The 18,259-nt window shown below is 46.1% G+C and overlaps 1 protein-coding gene across 5 annotated transcripts in view; it reads left to right on the forward strand.

The window, feature by feature from the left end:
* Nucleotides 1-4,587: 4,587 nt before the first annotated feature.
* SH3RF3 (SH3 domain containing ring finger 3) overlaps nt 4,588-18,259 on the forward strand; it is a 397,687-nt gene continuing 384,015 nt past the window's right edge. For 2 of the 5 annotated variants that reach the window (XM_075918099.2, XM_075918115.2), the window contains exon 1: nt 4,590-6,419. In XM_075918099.2, the coding sequence (XP_075774214.2) occupies nt 5,907-6,419 (513 nt within the window). In that variant the 5' untranslated portion in view covers nt 4,590-5,906. Of the gene's footprint in view, nt 6,420-18,259 lie in introns of all 5 variants that reach the window. The other 3 variants (XM_075918091.2, XM_075918106.2, XM_075918083.2) reach the window with 3 other exon arrangements.

Raw genomic sequence — 18,259 nt, forward strand, 5'->3', positions numbered from 1 at the left:
CTATCCCCATGGAAAAATACCAGGTATCATGATCACCAGTGTTCCTCTAATCAACCCCGACTAGCCACTCAGCTCCCTGCATGGTGTCCTGAGCCTCTGACTGGGAGGGGCTGATTAATCACCTGTGAAGCTGTGCCACTGCACAGCTGAGAGGAAACACTGATGACCACATGTCTCTCTAGGACAAAACCACAGTTTGGGTTTACAGGACAAACAGGACGGTCCACAGGTCATTGGTCTGAGTACTGAATCATTAACTTTCTGGGGCATCAGTAGTAACCTACATTAGTACCTTTAGATTATAAACAGATATACTTCATACTTCTAACTTTACATACAAGAATGCGACATGCACAAACATTGGATATATAGATTCAGCAGATTGTAACTATAAATTTGATATGTTACATGACCTGTTTTGTATAAAGCATCTTCAAGTTATGCATATTCATTTTCATACATCAATTTTCATAAGGCATGGGGTCCATGCCAACAGTAATGTTTGTTTTACTTTATCAAAAATGTGTGTGTTTCCTTATGATTAATTCCAGTCTCAGGTGCCACAACATCTGCTTTCAACCTCCAAGTGTTAAGTAATTATTTGTAAACTAATTAAGTAATTAACAGGGATCATAAAAGAGGTGCATTTTACACAAGTTGAAAAAGTAGAGTCACACATTTTGAACATTTCCAACACATTCCCTGTTACACAGTTGCTGTGTTGCATGTAGCTTAAGGATGAAGAGATTTTACAGTTAAGAATAAAAGAATACTGGAGTCAGACCAAAGGTCCACCTAGACCAGTACCCTATCTTCTGAAAGTGACTAATGCCAGATGCTTCAGAGGGAAGGAACAGGACAATTATCATCCAGTCCCAGCTTCTGACAGAGTGGTTAGGGATGCCCAGAGCATAAATTCTTTCTCAGCTGTGTGGCTGTGTAGCTGCCAAATAAGCCTTGTACATGGGCTCAGGGATGCTGAGTAGAGAACTGCTGCAGCTGGGGTAGAGGTTCTCCGGCCCCAGCAAAGAAGAGCCATGGCTGGGGAAGAGGCACCTTCTCACAGTTCTCCCCACTGTCCCCAGCACCATGGGCCTGCCGTAGCCGGAAGAGATTTTTTCCCCTCCCCATCCCAGTCCAGCCTCACTGGAGCTGCTATGGCCAACAAAGAGGTGCCTCTCACCTGGCCTCAAGCTCCTGCGGAGAGATAGGACTGGGGGCGGGGAAGCCTGAACCCAAAACCCCTCATCCCTAGCCCCATCCCAGAGCCTGAGCCCCCTGCCAGAACCCTCAATTTTCCCAACCCTGAACCTCTTCTCTCACTCTCACCCCTTAGCCCATCCCTGCCACAGATCATCCATGTGCAGAATGAATTTTGCAATGTACTCCAATATGGATGTGTTGCACATCATTTCCATACTGGAACTCATAACAAAATTTATTTCATACTTAGACATAAAGTTAGAGGGAACATTGGCCATCTTAGTTAATAGCCAGTGATGGACTTATCCTCAATGAACTTATCTATTTTTTTTTTAAAAAACAGTTGACTATATTTTCAGTTTTCTAAACTGGACAGTCCAAGTCTTTTAAATCTCTGTTTCTAGAGATGCGGTTCTATAACCCTAATCATTTTTGTTGCCCTACTCTGTACTTTTTCCAGTTCTAATATATTTGTTGCCAGATGGGCTAACCAGAACTGCATGCAGAATTCAAAAGGTGGACATAACATAGATTTTATAGTAGCATGATGTTAATAATAAAGGATTATAAGACAGAAAATAACCTTTCCTAATAGTCCCTGGCATTCTATTAGCTTTTTTGATGAGACTTTACCGCCGGGATGGTAAAAGGGAGAAAAGCTGTAACCAGCTTGTCCAGAGGCCAGAACAGTTAAAGCACCCTGCAAGGCTGATGATTAGGTGTGTTGAAATTCAATCAGAGCTTCATTCTTTTGTCCCTGCTGGGAGCGCCATGTGTGACTGAACACTTATCTTAAGGAGAAACCAGCTGCATCCCATTTCCAGAGGCAGGACTGTTTCCATGCAAGGGTCTATTTGTTCAGTACTGTTCAGCACTCCAGACACAAGATGTAGAGAAGGGATATGTGCTGCTCTTCCCAAAGGCCTGGGTAGCTGGAATCCAGAGCCTCAAAATCCATTACGCTCTGTTTATGTGGGAGATTAAAAGGGGAACAAATGTTCCTCATTATTGTTAGATTTTTCTGATTTTGATTACCAGGTTGTTAGCAATAAAGTAAAGCATAAAAACATGTTCCTTTTTATTTGAAGTGTAAGAAAAAAAAGCAGTGACCACTAGCAGTATATGATTTACTGCAGTGTTTCTTAAACTGTGTTCTGCGGTGTGAAGCAGTCGGAGGTGTGCCGTGGAGAACAAAAGAATCAAAATGGCAGGCAACCTTTTTTTTTTTTTTTTTTTGCTCTGCTCAATAACTTTTCCCTGACCTTTTTTTCCCTCAGTTACTTTCCCCCTGACCCTTTTTCCCCACAACTTTTTTTTTCTCAACAAAAAATCCTTCGTGTTCCTCATTAAAAAAATTATCGTTTGGTGTTCCTTGGTCTTAAAAGTTTAAGAAACACTGATTTACTGAGTTAGGACAAAGGTCTTGCCTGTTAAGAAGGAAATTGTATCGCAGGAATTATTAGTACAGATACTAATGCCTTTCCTCAAAGGTAGTTAGTCACCAGTATTTAGTCCTAGGGTTAGGCGTGTTTTGGCTCCACTGTGGTCCACAAAATTCCACCCTGGCTTTGTGGATACCTGAACTCACTTGGCACTTGTATTTTTCTGGGTAATATTTTCTTAGGGGCCTATGGTTCTGCCTTTGGATATATGCATTAGGGATGTCAAAGTGTAACCATGTACAATGGTTAACCAATGAGCCTTCATAGTTACACACATGCTCCTGGTATGCTTAAAAGCTGGCTCCCAGGGAGCAGCCTATCCTCTTTTCCCACGCTGCTGCCTCTGTATCAGAGGCAGTAGCCCATTGGGAGGGAGGGGGAACAGGCAGGAGATGACTGCCGCTCACATGTAACTGCTGAAATTTTCAGCTGATACACGGTTACTTAATTAAATGCATTTAAACATCCCTATGATGCATTGCTGCTTCACTCTAGTCATCTGAACATCTGTCTCTTGCGTAAGCCACTGAGCAAGTCATAAAGCAGACTAAGATGGGCATTTAGTCACTATGTTACATGTGGGACCTGATCTTATAGGTGAGCTCAGAGGCTACCTACTGAATTGGGTGCCATTGAAAACCCAGAGAAGGAGCCCACCTTATAACTTTTAGCTCAATTGTTAGGTTATGTCTACACTTGCCCTTGATTGACAAGACTCTTGTTCATGCGTGCTTAATCCTTCACCCTCCATGAACAACAAAGTTTTGCCATGGCAAGTGAAAGTGTGAATGCTGTTTTGTTGGCAGAGGAGCATTCTGCTGCCACCATACTAAAACCCTCTTGCTGGGGAGTGGAAATATGTTGTCAACAAAAGTGTCCTCAATGTGCACGCATGCTTACTTTTAGCAACAGGGCTGTGATGAGACAGCCTTGTCACTAAAGGCTGCATAGTGTAGACATACTGGGATGTGGGAGACTCCGCTTCCCCCTGAAGGAGGGAGAGAATTTCAACAGGGGTCTCACCTTTCAAAGAGGAGCTCTAATCACTGTGGTCTGTGTTATTGTGATGTAGGACTCTGTTAGTTTCTTCTTTGATGTTCTTGCACTCTGGCTCACAGATGGAGTTGAGCTTGGAGCAGGGGGACTCATAGACTCATAGACTTTAAGGTCAGAAGGGACCATTATGATCATCTAGTCTGACCCCCTGCACCGTGCAGGCCACAGAATCTCGCCCACCCCTCTTAGAATAATCCTCTCACCTATGTCTCAGATATTGAAGCCTTCCAATACTTTGAAGGCCCCAACATGCAGAGAGTCCTTCAGCTGTGATCTGTGCCCAATGCTACAGAGGAAGGCGAAAAACCTCCAGGGCCTCTGCCAATCTACCCTGGAGGAAAATTCCTTCCTGACCCCAAATATGGCGATCAGCTAAACCCTGAGCATGTGGGCAAGACTCACCAGCCAGACACCCAGAAAGTTCCCTATAGCAACTCCTATCATCCCTCCATTGACCTATTTCCAACTGGAAATGAATGGTCAATTAGTTACCAAGATCATGTTATTTCATCCAACCATCCCCTTATCATAGAATCAGAACTGGAAGAGACCTCAGAAGACTGGCCTTGGTGTCTTTCCTAATCACTGAACCATTCCTATTCTGTCACTGAGCCAATGCTAAAAGTCAGTTCTCCAGCTATCCCTCTAGCTGACAGATTTCATTCATATGAAATGTTAAGAAATATTAAGTTAGGCTCTTAATTTGTCCAAGGCCACCCCCACCATATACTTGGACCAGAGTGGAGCCAAAACATGCCAATAGGTGTTATGTCCGAGACTGTCCACTAAGGGGCAATCCACGGCAAGAAATATATTTTTTCAGGCACAGTTGGAACAAACTTCTGTGAACTTCTCCAGGATCTCGTGTTGCTCCGGGGCGCGTATTTCCGTTGCTCTGACGCTGTCCTGAGCCTGGGGTCGGATAGGAGAACGCAATGCTTCCCCCCTGAAATGGGAGGAGAAGAAAGAAGAGCTGTTTTGCACCAGGGCTTAGGTGAGAAACGTGGATTTAACCGCTCACTGTTACAGCACAAACACATTAGCGGCTGCCTTTGGATCCGGGCTGAACTGACCTTTTCCCTGCATGACTGGCCGGTGCTGGAGGACGGGAAGTGAGTCGGCCGGCTCTGTCGCGTGTAGGGATCGCGGATGGATGATATGCGGTGGCGTGTGGAGCGCATTCCCTGCAGATGGAGCGTTCGCGGCACATTGCTAGCGGCGCTGTCAGTTTGACTGCACCCTCCAGCCCGTCTCCTTTCTTGGCAGCAGCACCCCTGGGCTGTTGATCACTGGCCAGTCTTCCTCCGAGGCAGGAAGGCAGAGCCAGTGGGCCTGCTGGTGACCCCAGCAGAAAACTAAAGCCAGCCGAAGCGACACAACTTTATGAATTTTCCAGGCCGAGTATCTGAGCCGATTGCGGGAGAGCACTTCTGTGCCTGAGTCAGGGAGGGGACAGGCGGGGCTGTCCCCCGTTTTCTTGTGAAAGGAGTCTGTAAAATGCCTGGGTAAAGTGGTCTTGCTTGGATCCCATTAACTCTCCTCTTCCCCAGGCGGATGTGCGCCTGGGCAGCCTCTCTCCGCGCTGTTATTTGTGCTGTTCCGGAGGAGGGGGGTGGCACTGTTCAATAAGGCAGGGGGCGGACGAGAGACCTGCTGAGATCGGGTTACAGCGAGCCATGGGGCAGCAGAGGAGGGGCCGCCTGGCGAGGAGCAGCAGCGGGTCAGACGAAGTGCTGAAGTCCTCCCTGGGGGGGTCTGCTCTGCCTCTTTCCCCTGCCCTCCTGGCCAGCCCCAGAGTTTCCAGCGAGGCTTGGGTGCGCTAAGCCGGCTCCCCGGATGCGCCATGCCCCATCCCAGCGGCTGATCGCACACGACGGGTTGCAGGGAGACCGCTGGAAACAGGTGCCCTCCTCCAGCTCCATGCTGCCGGGATTGCTCTCGCCCCAGGATTCCCTCGCGGGACAACTGTGCTGCAAGGGCGCGGGCAGAGGGAGCCCGGCGGCCTGAGCTCGGCCGTGCCCCGCGCTCTCTGCGGGCCCGGCGGCCGGGCGGAGCTGCACCCCCTGCTGCTCGAGGCGGTGATTCACTTGCTGCCGCCAGCGCGCCCGGCTCTGCGCGGCCGCCGCCGCCCTGATGGCTCCTGCTGACAGGCCGCTCGTGGGGAGCCCGGGCCGCCGTGCGGCGCGGCGGCCGCTGCGGCTCTAGATGCTCCTGGGGGCGTCCCGGCGGTGCGCGCCCGAGGCAGCCGCAGCCAAGCGGCGAGCGGAGGCGCGGCGGGGAGGCGGCGAAGCGGCGGCAGGGGAGGCGGCGATGGACGAGTCGTCCCTGCTGGACTTGCTGGAGTGCTCCGTGTGCCTGGAGCGGCTGGACACCACGGCCAAGGCGCTGCCCTGCCAGCACACCTTCTGCCGCCGCTGCCTGGAGAGCATCGTCAGCTCCCGCCACGAGCTGCGCTGCCCCGAGTGCCGCATCCTGGTGGGCTGCGGGGTGGACGAGCTGCCCGCCAACATCCTGCTGGTCCGGCTGCTGGACGGCATCCGCCAGCGGCCCCGGGGAGGCAGCGGCGGCGGCAGCCCTACGGCGCAGGGCAGCGCGGCGGCGGCCGCCGCCCCCGGCAGCGGTGGAAGCGACTCAGCGGCGTCGCCCGCTTGTCACCCCGCGGCGGCCACCGGCTCCCCCAGCGCGGCCGCCGCCAGCCGGAGCGCCCTGTTGGGAAAGGTGGGTACGAACCTCTGCCTCAGCTCTGCAGCGCCTGGGGCACGGCCCCTGCCCCCAACCCGCCCCCTCCTTGGGGCTCCCTGCGCCCCCAGCTCTGCCCCCTCCTCGGGGCTCCTCGCACCCCCAGCCTCCTGCTCTGTCCCCTCCTCAGAGTTATGCCCCCATACCTCACTCATCTGCCCTGCCTGCTCCCCATAGACTGGCTTATCTCCCCCGTGTCCTTGTGCCCTTATCTATTTCCACACAACTCTCACCCTGATCACTCATTCCTAGACTGCACCTGCTTCCCTGCGCCCTCACCCTCTCTTGGACACCCCTTCTTAGCCCTGATCACGGAGATACAAACTTCTTGCTATACATTCCCTTGTTGCTCGCACACAGGCTTCTGATCGTCATATTTCCCAGTACCCTGTATCTACAAACTTCCCTTGTTCTCAGTCGCCCTGCACACAGCTACTTCCTATTCCTCTTTCTCTCCCTTTAGAGGAAGGAAAAAATCCAGTCAGCCTTTGGGAGATCATTGCTGTTTCATGTATGTTGTCTGTTGTGGCTTTTTTTCGAACTAAGAGTGACTTTTGAAGTTAGCACTCAGAGTAGATTTGAGAAACTCAAAGTAAAGTTCTCAATGGGGGAATGACAAACTGTCAGTAGAGAGACTGGAAAATATTACTTTGGCTATGCTGTTACCAAGGTCTTGGCAGTGTGTGTTGAGGTTGATGGTTGTTTCCATGGACGTTTACATTCCAACATGGGAAAGTATGTTGTATTTCCCTCTCTATTGATATTAGTTTATAGAGAATGCAGAACTTGTTTTCTGTGGCTGTTGGTCTTATTCATTGGCTTAAGACTTCATTCTAAAACTAGCCTTTTCACTGTCACCTTGCCTCACCATTTTAATGACTGGTCTCTGAGGATAGTTTTTGAGACAAGAAAATGGAATGGTTACTTGAATGTGAAAGATGTAATCGAACAGGAAAAGGGCCATTCTAAAATGTTTAAAATACATACTGCATTATGATTTCACATGTTCAAGAGGATATCTCATGTTAATCCTGCCAGTTTGATTTGTCTCTATAATTAGATTTCCAGGTACATGTGGTTTTCTAAACTTAGTCACACTCCACCCCACTCTGTGCACATTTTAAAATAGTGACATGACTTGTAATCATTGCCGTAGCAACTTGCTGTTTAAATGTGCTGAAAGTAAGTGTCGTTTAGATGTGTCACACAGCAGGCTGTCACAGTGTTAAACAAAGGCATATTTTGCCATGCTCTGTGGTAGCTTAGGGAATGAATTGTAATCTTCTCTGTGTTTTGAGCAAAGATGTTCTAAATCATTATTTCTTCACTCCTAAGTTGCTAATAATGTCTATAGCAACTGTATGTGCCCAGTCTTGCTCCCACTGAAATGAAAGGATTTTTTTTCAATGTACTATCATGTAATAGGAATAAGATCAGGCTCCTATGGGAGTCGATTCTCATCTGGTGTGAATGAAGAATTCTGATTTGGTGGTGTGTCACGCTACTTTGCGTTGGTGTAAGTGACTATGCAGAGTGCAGGGCTATGGAGAATTGTACTCTGACTACTTTGCTTTGAGTCATTGTGCTGGTTCCCTGACTGGGAGAATATCCTTTGTGTAAAGATGATCCGTAGGTGATATTGAACTGACATAGAAGCTCTGTCATCTCACTCAGCCATGGCATGGGGGCAAGTTGGGGTATCTCTGTGCCTTGTTGATACCTGGCTGCCAGAATTTCCCAGTGGGGCTGCAGGCTGTAGGGTACATCAACTCATCTAGGTGTTTGCCTAATTTTATAATAGGTTACTTTAAAAGCACTAGCAAAGTCAGTACACACTATAACATCACACACAAACTTTTGTATTTCTCTATATACAATGGTATATAAATAAAGCACATTTCAATCTGTTTTATAATTACATGTTTAAAATGCGAAAGCAAGCAATTTTTCAGTAATAGTGTACTGTGACCAGGGCTCGCCGAACCGCGGCGAGTCCCGGTCGCCAGCCGCGCTGTCCAGCAATCTGCGCATCCGCAGATCGCCCGAACCCAGCTCTTCCGGGTTGCAATCTACTCGCCACGGGTGAGTAGATTGTTTTATTTGTCGAGCCCTGACTGTGACACTTTTCTATTTTTATGTCTGGTTTTGTAAGCAAGTAGTTTTTAAGTGAGGTGGAACATTCATTTGTCTTGTGTACCCTGATTCCTGAAAGAGTTAGTCAGTTGGTTGGAAAGTCTGAGAGCCACTGCTAGACGACATAACTTTAGAACAGCCCTGACACTGCTTTAAATTATGCCATAAACCAGTGTGGCTTCCAGATTGAAGTACTGAAACGGGATGAGAGGGGGTTCAGCACCACTTTTGTTTAGCCCTTCCATCTCCACCGGGTATATCTCAGCTGTAATCAGGGCTGCTGGAATAATTTCTGTAGCGGAGTTGCTGAGAGCCATTTAACCAAACTATAAACTAGGGATGAAAGCAACTAATTGACTAGTTGACTATCCAATAAGTAAAAGCTTATTGTATAGTCGACACACTAGTTGACTAGTTACTCCCCTCCCCTTTCTGCCTCTATCACAAAGAGGCAGCAAGGGGAGGGGAAGGCGAGGGGGTGCTGCAGGGAGCCAACTTAACAGCCGGTTTCCTCCAGCTCCAGCTTCAGCTCTGTAGGAGGAGGCAGGGGCGCAGCAGCAGCCAACTTTGAAATGTACAAGAGTGCCGGCTGGGGCTCTTGTGCATTTCAAAAAAGGAAGCGCTGCAAGGAACCTGGAGCCAGCAGGGGACTCAGAGTCCTCGCTTGTGGCTCTTGTACATTTCAAAGCAGAAGCACCCGCTTGCAGCCCAGAGTCAGCAGGACTCAATCTTTGAAATTCACAAGGGCCCCTGCAGGGGGTCTTTTACATTTCAAAGGCAGAACAGGGAGGTCCTTATTGACTAATCAAATAATCAATGGAAATCCCATTGACTATTCAATTAGTTAATTAATCAAAATTTAACATCCTTACTGTAAACCTGTATAATGGAAACCACTTCAAACCAGAGGGTGAGGCAGCACTCCCAGTCTCCCTAGTTCCAGCACCTTTGGCTGCTGCTATGGATCTAGACCTATCTCTCTTCTGTGATGTAGGAGTTATGAGTTAGGAAATACTTACTTAGTCTATTAGCACTACATTTAAAGTTAATACTATAGGTTGAACCTCTCTGGTTCAGCAACATCCGGGGTCCAGTAGGACCATGGATGTTGCTGGGCCAGAGAGCCCTGGCTGCAGGGAGTGGAGGGCCACCTGGGAGAGGGGGTGGAAGATAAGCAGGTGGCTGGGAGCACAGCATGGAAGGGGGAAGCCTGAGAGCTGAGTGGTCCAATGACCAGAAGCGGAGCCAGACCAAGAATGGAGCCCAGTCAGGAGGCCAGTGGCCAGAGCTTGGCTGGGGCTGGAAGAAGAGCCAGTCTGGCAGGCTGGGGTCCAGTGGCCAGTAGCCTGGTCAGGGCTGGAATTGGAGCTGGGCAGAGGGGCCAGCAGCAGGGGGGCCTGGCTGGCGTCAGAGCTGGGCTAGTGGCCAGGGGACTGGCAGCCAGGAGCTCAACTGGGGCTGGGAATAGAGCAGGGCCGGCAGCCTGGGTGCAGGGAGCCCAGATGGCTGGTGGTCTCCCTAGGGGAGCCTAGAGGCTGGCTGCAAAGAGGCCAGAATTGACCTACGGTGGTACAGAAAATTATGGAGCTTCCTTGGAACTTTTTATGCATTGAATTTGGTAGAAAGTAATATTGTTCCCAACACTTGGTCACACTCTAGCTTTTCTGATTAAGGACTACAGTGGGTATTTCAATTATTTTTTTTCCTTTTTCTGAGAAAAGTGATTGGGCTATTCTTTGAGACCCATGCTAAGGTTTTAAGGTTGTGCTTTCAGGAAATGATAGGAAATTCCATGAATTGTTTTCTGTAAATTAAATTTTGGAACTTTATGGTGAAGTATGTTTGGAAATGCTTTGGGGACGATAGGTTCCTTTACTTAACTGTGTCCACTTGCCATGTTCAGATATTTAATAATGATTTCACAATTTGAAGAGCCCAGTTTTCTTGAAAAGGCAACTATCCTCTATTTTTGTACATACTATCATTTACATTTCAAACATACCCTTTATAATTCATGATATCAGAACAACTATTTTTGTGATCAAATGTTAACAATTTTACAAATAAAAAGGATATTTATAATTTATTAGATCATTTTAAAATATAAATTTCCCATAATCATCTGAATGTATTATTTTGAGTTGGAAATATTCTACATTAATGGACTTCTGCAGAGGGCTCCACATACGACTGTGAGGATCTTTATGCCTGGATGGCTCCTGCTGCAAAATCAGCCTCTGAAAAAGGTCTATGAACATACAATGAAAAAGACATTTTTTGCTATTACGAACTTACAGTCTAAATGAAAACAAGACATTGCAGATCTGTGTTTGTAACAAACAGCAATGAACTGTATGGTAGGGAGGGGAAGATGAGAGTTTCTGGGTAGTTTTTACAGGCTCAAGGGAATATGTAGGCTGTGTGTACAATTGGAAGGGATTGAGTGTTAATTGTTAATATAAATGAATACCTTTCTAGTAAGTTGCCTCCCCAGTAATCAATGCAATGCACAGTACAGTAAGGAATCTTTTACTGTTCAGGCACACTGTTGCATTCTAATCCTCATCATCTTGAGTGACCAATACTTTTTTTTTTCATTTTACTCACTGTTATGCAGCTTCCTTGGAACTTTTTATGCATTGAATTTGGTAGAGAGTAATATTGTTCCCAACACTTCGTCACACTCTAGCTTTTCTGATTAAGGACTGCAGTTTTCCCCTGCTCCTGCTAATGAGCGCCTGAGCAGAAGTGTTTCCATGAAACTGTTTGTTTAGCCTCTTGAATGACCTTACAGTTTTATCTTTTGAAATCAATGCAGTGTTCCTGATACTTACAAGGTTCATTATAGTGAAAGAAAGTCTGAACTAATCTCCTTTTTAAAGAAAGCAGTAGGGGAGAATAATCCTCCTTAAAGCTGCTGATGCAGCTGATTGTGGAGCTTTCCTGAAAACAAAATGTAGCATCTCTATCTGTATTAAACAACAGATACTACAAAACTGCTTAGAATTATTCCTTTTGTCGTCTGACTATGAAGAGCAGAATTATATCTCATTTGGTTTTGTTACAGCTTTTAGAGAGACAAGATGGGTGAGGTAATACCTTTTACTGGACAGACTTATGTTGGTGAGAGAGACAAGCTTTTGAGCTTAGACAGAGCTCTTCTTCAGGTCTCAGAAATGTACTGAGAGTGTCCTAGATAAATCCAAGGTGAAGTAGATTGTTTAGCATAAGTAGTTAATTTCACATCTTTCAAGGGACCATTGAAAGTGAAGTGACCTGTGAGCATCACTCCAGTCACAGGGGTAAGAAGTGGAGAGGGGAGGCTGGTGGTAGGAGAAAACTTAAGGGCTACGTCTTCATTGCAGGCTTCTTGTGCAAGAACTGTTTTGTGCAGGAGTTCTTGTGCAAAAGGTCTTCCACAAGAGCGCGTCCACACTGCCATGTGTTTTTGTGCAAGAGATGTGCTTTTGTGCAAGAGCGTCCATGGCAGTGTGGACGCTCTCTTGTGGAAGAAAGCTCTGATGGCCATTTTAGCCATAGGGGTTTCTTGCGCAAGAAAATCATGTTGCCTTGTCTACACTGCCTTCTTGTGGAAGAGCTTTTGCGCAAGAGGGCTTCTTCCTCATGGGGAGAGAATAACTCTTCCGGAAGAAGCCCTGTTTTCTGATGCAGTACTGTAAATTTACTTGCGCAAGAACGTGTGTGCAGTGTAGACACCCGGCAAGTTTTTGCGCATTGCTCAAAAAGCCTGCAGAGTAGACGTAGCCAATGAGTTTTAGATAGTAGTAATAAGCCATAAATCCAATATCTCTATTCAGTCCATGATTTTTAGAGTCTAGCAAAAGTATGTATTTAAGCTCATGGGTTCATCTTTTGAAGGTGTTTGAGTAGGTTTCCTTTGAGGATGAGGACTAAGAAGCAAGAGTGATCGCTTTGTGAAAAATATTTACCCACAAGTGATTTTATCATTTTCCTATGTGAATTCATTCAAGAACATAGTGTTTGTCTTGTTTCATCCACAGTAGTTGTTACTGGTTTATCACAACATGTGGTATATGTCATCCAATGCACTAAATGCCCTAATAACAGCTATGTGAGTGAATGAAGACAACATTATGCTCCTGAATGAATTCACACAGAGTTCAGTGTAAGCTTGTCTCTCTCACCAACAGAAGTTGATACTATAAAATATATTAATTCATCCACCTTGTCTCTCTTATACTTGGGACTAACATTGCTATGATAACACTGCATACAACATTTACAGCCTTTGACAACTTGGCTGTCTTGCAAAATATTTTGAAATGGTTTCTTATTTTAGTCATTGCTTTAGATTTGTCATTTTCTGATTTCAAGTGCCAATCACATTTTTTTACAGGTTAATTGTAAGACTGTTAATTAATCAAAGTTATCTCACACAATTAACTCTAATTTTTTAATCATGATTAATTTTTATCACAATTAATTGCTGTTTTAATTGTACTATTAAGCAATAAGATTGGAATTTATTAAATATATTTGTATGTTTTTGACATTTTCAAATGTATTGATTTCATTTACAGCATAAAATATAAAGTGCTCACTTTATATTATTTTTTATTACAAATATTTGTTCTGTAAAAATGGCAGACAAAAAAAATAATATTTTTCATTTCACCTCGTATATTGTAGTGTGATCTTTGTCGTAAAAGTGCAGCTTACAATTGTAGGGATTTTTTTGTTACATAACGGCACTCAAAAACAAAACAATGTAAAACTTGAGAGCCTACAAGTTCACTCAGCCCTAATTTTTGTTCAGCCAATCTCTAAGATGAATAAGTTTGTTTATATTTCTGGGAGATACTGCTGCTTGCCTCTTATTTACAATATCACCTGGAGGTGAGTACAGATGTTCACACAGCACTGTTGTAGCTGAAGCCACAATAAGTTTGTGATAGATTCACTAAAGATTTGTATATCCCTTCTTGCATTGGCCACCATTCTGGAGGATGTGGCATTCATGAGGGTTTACATACTTGTAAGTTGCACTTTCACACTAAAGAGATTATACGGTATTACTTATATGAGGTGAATTGAAAAATATTATTTTTTGCCTCTTTACAGTGCAAATATTTGTAATAAAATAAATACACAGGCAGCACTCTACACTTTGTATTTTATGTAGTAATTTAAATCAATATATTTGAAAATATTGAAAACATGCAAAATATTTAAATAAATGGTTTTCTAAGATTGTTTAACAGCACAGTTAATTGTGATTACATTTTTAATTGTGTGATGAATCACAGCTAATTTTTTAATTGCTCCTATTTAATATCTTCCTAAATTGAGAGATGCAGTAATCGAAATGAAGCATCATAAACATATGGGTTGAACTTCTTAGTTTGGCGCTCTCTAGTCTAGCAACATCCGTGGTCTGCAATGATTTTACTTAGATGAATGTCCACTTATTATGGGTGTGGCCAAGTTTCCTGCAGTCCCATAAAGTTTGTTTATAGCCACCAGTCCTAGCTCCCAGGTTCTGTACTGTTATTTAGCTCTAATTTACTCCTAAATGTCTTCTAATAGACCAGTAATCAGTGGAAGTGTTGGTAAGGCTTCTAGACAATATTGATCTCTCATAGTCCAGCAAATTCTCTGTTTTGGCACTTGTCAGGTCTTGAGGGTACTGGACCAGAGAGATTCCACCTGTATTTTTTAATTAGGCTATGTCTACACAGCAGTGTTATTTCGGAATAACTAACGTTATTCCAAAGTAACATAGTCCATGTCTACACAGCAAGCAGTTATTTCAACATAATGTCAAAATGATGTCAAGCTGGAGAACTTCTTACTCTGACTCATATAACCCCATTTTACAAGGAGTGAGGGAAGTCGGAGGAAGAATGCTCTTATTCGGACTTCCTGCTGTGTAGACAGCACCAAAAGCTGAAATAAGCTATTTTGACTTAAGCTACGCAATTGACGTACTCAAGTTGTGTAGCTTATTTTGGCTTTAGCCCTGCTGTATAGACATGCCGTTAGGGAAGAATAATAACACAGAGCCCAAGATCAGTTCTGTGAAACTTCACTCTTGTTTAGAAGATGTTCAGATTAATATGTTAGAAATATATGTTTGATGTGTAGTCTCTTAGAATTTTAATTGACCTTAAAAGATAGCAAAAAAATCCAATAAAAAAACAAAAACAAAAGAAAACCAACCAAACCAAACCAAACCAGCTAAGTCCTGGGTGAACAATAGACTTTTGATGTAAGCTTCCGTTTTCCAAACACCATGGTAATAAATTATACAGATTAACATAAGGTAATTTATACATTAAGCAGTTTACCACAAACTTCAGTGATAAATATAGACAATGAAATTGCCACCCAAGATTCATCTAAATGTTAATATTCACTTTTGATCTCTGAATCAACAGCTATAGTAATAGACATGAATTGTCTGTTTACATGATTAATATCTAACAATATGTAAGTAAATACACACAATTAGTATCACTTTTAATTTTCAAAGTTCTAGCCTAGTCTACCTAACTGAGAATGGCTTTAATTTCTATGTATATACCTTTCTACCATGTGTCTTAAGGTTGACTCTGGATCATTAACCAGTCAGTTGCTTACCCCTTTCTGGCCATATGTCACAATTATTCATGGGTTTGGAATGTGAAAGAGGAAGTTCAGAAACTGTTAGTATGTTGAATGGTTTAAAATAGGCTAAGAATGCTTCAAAGTGTTAAATACAAAGTTATATTGTATTGTATTGGAGAGGGGAGGTACAGAGGGTTTGGGTGGTGAGGGGGTGATGGCCTGGAACAGATAGTTGGGGGAAGAGAGGTGGTGGGGGATTCCAGAGGCAGGCTCTGGCTGGGAGGCACTTGCCTAGGTGGCTCCCAGTCATCAGTCCTGCAGAAACCTGAGGCAGGCCCCCTTCCTGCTGCAGTCCTAGGCTGATCAAAATGGCTGACTGCTCCACGTGGCTCTGCCCTAGCAGAGAGTTGTGGGAGGGAGGGAGGAGGCTTCACATGCTGCTCCTGCCCCCCAGCCAAATTTCTCAGCTTCTATTGGCTGGAAACTGGCCAGTTGGAGTTGAGAGATTTTGCTGGGGTGTGGGGTCAGTGTGTGAAGTCTCCCCTTCCCTCCCCAGAGTCCAGAGCAGGGAGCAGATGCCCCAAAAGCCCCAAACTTTCACTGATGTGGCCCCCAACTAAGATACTTCACTCCTCTGGTGCTCCAGCCTCACGGAGTTAGGAGAAGGGACAGAGAGGACTTAGGTTCAGGGCTTCCCATAGGCCAGATTTACTTTTCTTAGGTTCCAGATTTAGTAGATTTTATGGACTCCGTTAGGCTCTGGAAGAGGGACAAAAATGAGGAGTTCAGTGTGTGAGACATTGTTGCCTGCGAGTAGGATAGGGATAGGGTATAGGATCTGGGCAGGAGGTGGGGTGCAGAAGCAGGCTGGGAGTAGGATGTCTGGCCAGGTGGAGGGAACAGGAGTAAGGGAGCATGCAGTGTGTGGCCAGGAGGGGGGGTGTTGGAGCAAGCTGGAGGTGCGGGGTCTTGGCGCGGGGAGGGGAGTGAGTGAGGGAGACCTTTCCTGCCAGAGCTAGTTTGCAGTGGAGAGCAGCAGAGCCAGCAGCTCCATGTGCTGCCGCTCCCCCAGTGGGGTGGGGGAGGCGTGGGAGGAGAGAGAGTGGCAGCACATGGAGAGCTCCTGCTGAGCCCGAGCATGCCCCGCCTTGCAGCACCCCAGCTGGGCTTTAGGCAGCTGAAGCGGCAGCTCCAAGGTGCCAAGGTCCAGGAGCAGCTCCATCAGGTTTTGCCTCGGACCTGGTGACCCCCACCCCCGGCAGCAGCGGTGGCGACCTCTGCAACAACAAGCAGCCACTGGGAGATGGAGGAGGAAATGGTGCAGTCGGACCAGGGCCCCGTGGGGGGAGAAAGGAGGTGCATGATGGTGGGGCAGCTCCAGTGAGTGGTGGGGACTCGCTAGGTCTCGAAGAATGCTCTGGACTCCAGAAACCCCATGCCACTGGAAGCCACCACAGCTGCCTACCAGCAAAGTGCCCAGGGACCTGCCTCCGTTCTCGGGGTGGGGGTAGGGAGGCCATTGCTGCTGCGCTGTGCCGCGCTAGTGCGAGCCTGTCCCAGCCGGGGGAAAGGAAATGGCAGTGCACAGAGCCAGGGGGTGGGTGAGCATGTTTTCCCCACATGCCGGATCTCAGGCTTTCTCCCCCTCCCTACTTACATCGTGAGTGCCACTGAAAATCATTTTGCATGCCACTTATGGAACATGGGTTGTAGCTTGCTGACTCCTGCATTAGAACTAAAGACTAAATACTGCACACTTAACAAATGCATACGTAACAATATTTAGTTACTGTTGTTCAGTAAGCAGCTGCTCAAAGATAAAGTACATAGGCTTGGGAGAAAACTAACCCTTGCATTCTGCCCAAATACCCACTCTGCTCATTTTCCCCTTTCTATCCTGAACTGTTGTGTAGTTTTGCTGTTTTCTTTTCTGGGAAGCAGTGTGGTCTGGTTCTTAAAGCTTGTGGTAAGGAAAACCGGAAGGGAACACCATCTACTGGAAGGCCTGGGATGCATAGTCCTAGGGATGGGGGTTCCACGGCCAGCACCCCCAAAAGAAAATGACGGGTGGTGGTGGTCGGGGACTCCCTCCTAAGAGGGACTGAGCCATCCCTCTGCCTTCTGGATCTGGAATCTCGAGAGGTGTGCTGCTTACTGGAAGCTCGCATTCAGGATGTGACTGAGAGGCTTACCAAACTGATCAAACCTTCAGATCGCTACCCCTTCCTGCTTCTCCACGTGGGAACTAACGATACGGCCAAGAATGACCTTGAGCAGGTTACTGCGGATTAAGTAGCGCTGGGAAGAAGGATCCAAGAATTCGGAGCACAAGTGGTGCTCTCGTCCATCATCCCTGTTGAAGGGAAAGGACTGGGCAGGGATCGTCGAATTGAGGACGTAAATGCGTGGTTGCGCAGGTGGTGTTGCAGAGAGAGCTTTGGTTTCTTCGACCATGGGACTCTGTTCCGGGCACAAGGATTGTTAGGAAGAGATGGGATCCACCTAACGAAGAGAGGAAGGAGCATCTTCGCAGGCAGGCTTACAAACCTAGTGAGGAGGGCTTTAAACTAGGTTCGTCGGGGGACGGTGACCAAAACCCTGAGGGGAGTGGTAAAATTGGATACCGGGAAGAAATGCAGAGAGGAACGAGCAAGAAAGGAGGACCCCTGTTTCGAATGGAGAGGATAGGGCGATCAACTGGTTACCTGAGGTGTTTGTACGCTAATACGAGAATCCTGGGCAACAAACAGGAAGAACTGGAGGCCCTAGCCCAGTCCAAGAAATATGATTTAATTGGGATAACAGAGAGTTGGTGGGATGACTCGCATGACTGGAGCACTGTCATGGAAGGGTATAGACTGTTCAGGAAGACCAGGCAGAGGGAGAAAAGGAGGAGGAGTTGCACTATATGTAAGACAGCACTATGATTGCTCTGAACTCCAGTATAAAGAGGGAGAAAAACCTGTTGAGTCTCTATAGGTTAAGTTCAGAGGTGCAAACAACAGCAATGATGTTGTGGTTGGTGTCTGCTACAGGCCACCAAATCAGATGGATGAGGTAGATGAGGCTTTCTTCGGACAACTGAGAGAAGCTTCCAG

Source organism: Pelodiscus sinensis, chromosome 1 (genome assembly GCF_052426305.1).
Source record: "Pelodiscus sinensis isolate ZL-2025 chromosome 1, ASM5242630v1, whole genome shotgun sequence".
NCBI classification, from domain to species: domain Eukaryota; kingdom Metazoa; phylum Chordata; order Testudines; family Trionychidae; genus Pelodiscus; species Pelodiscus sinensis.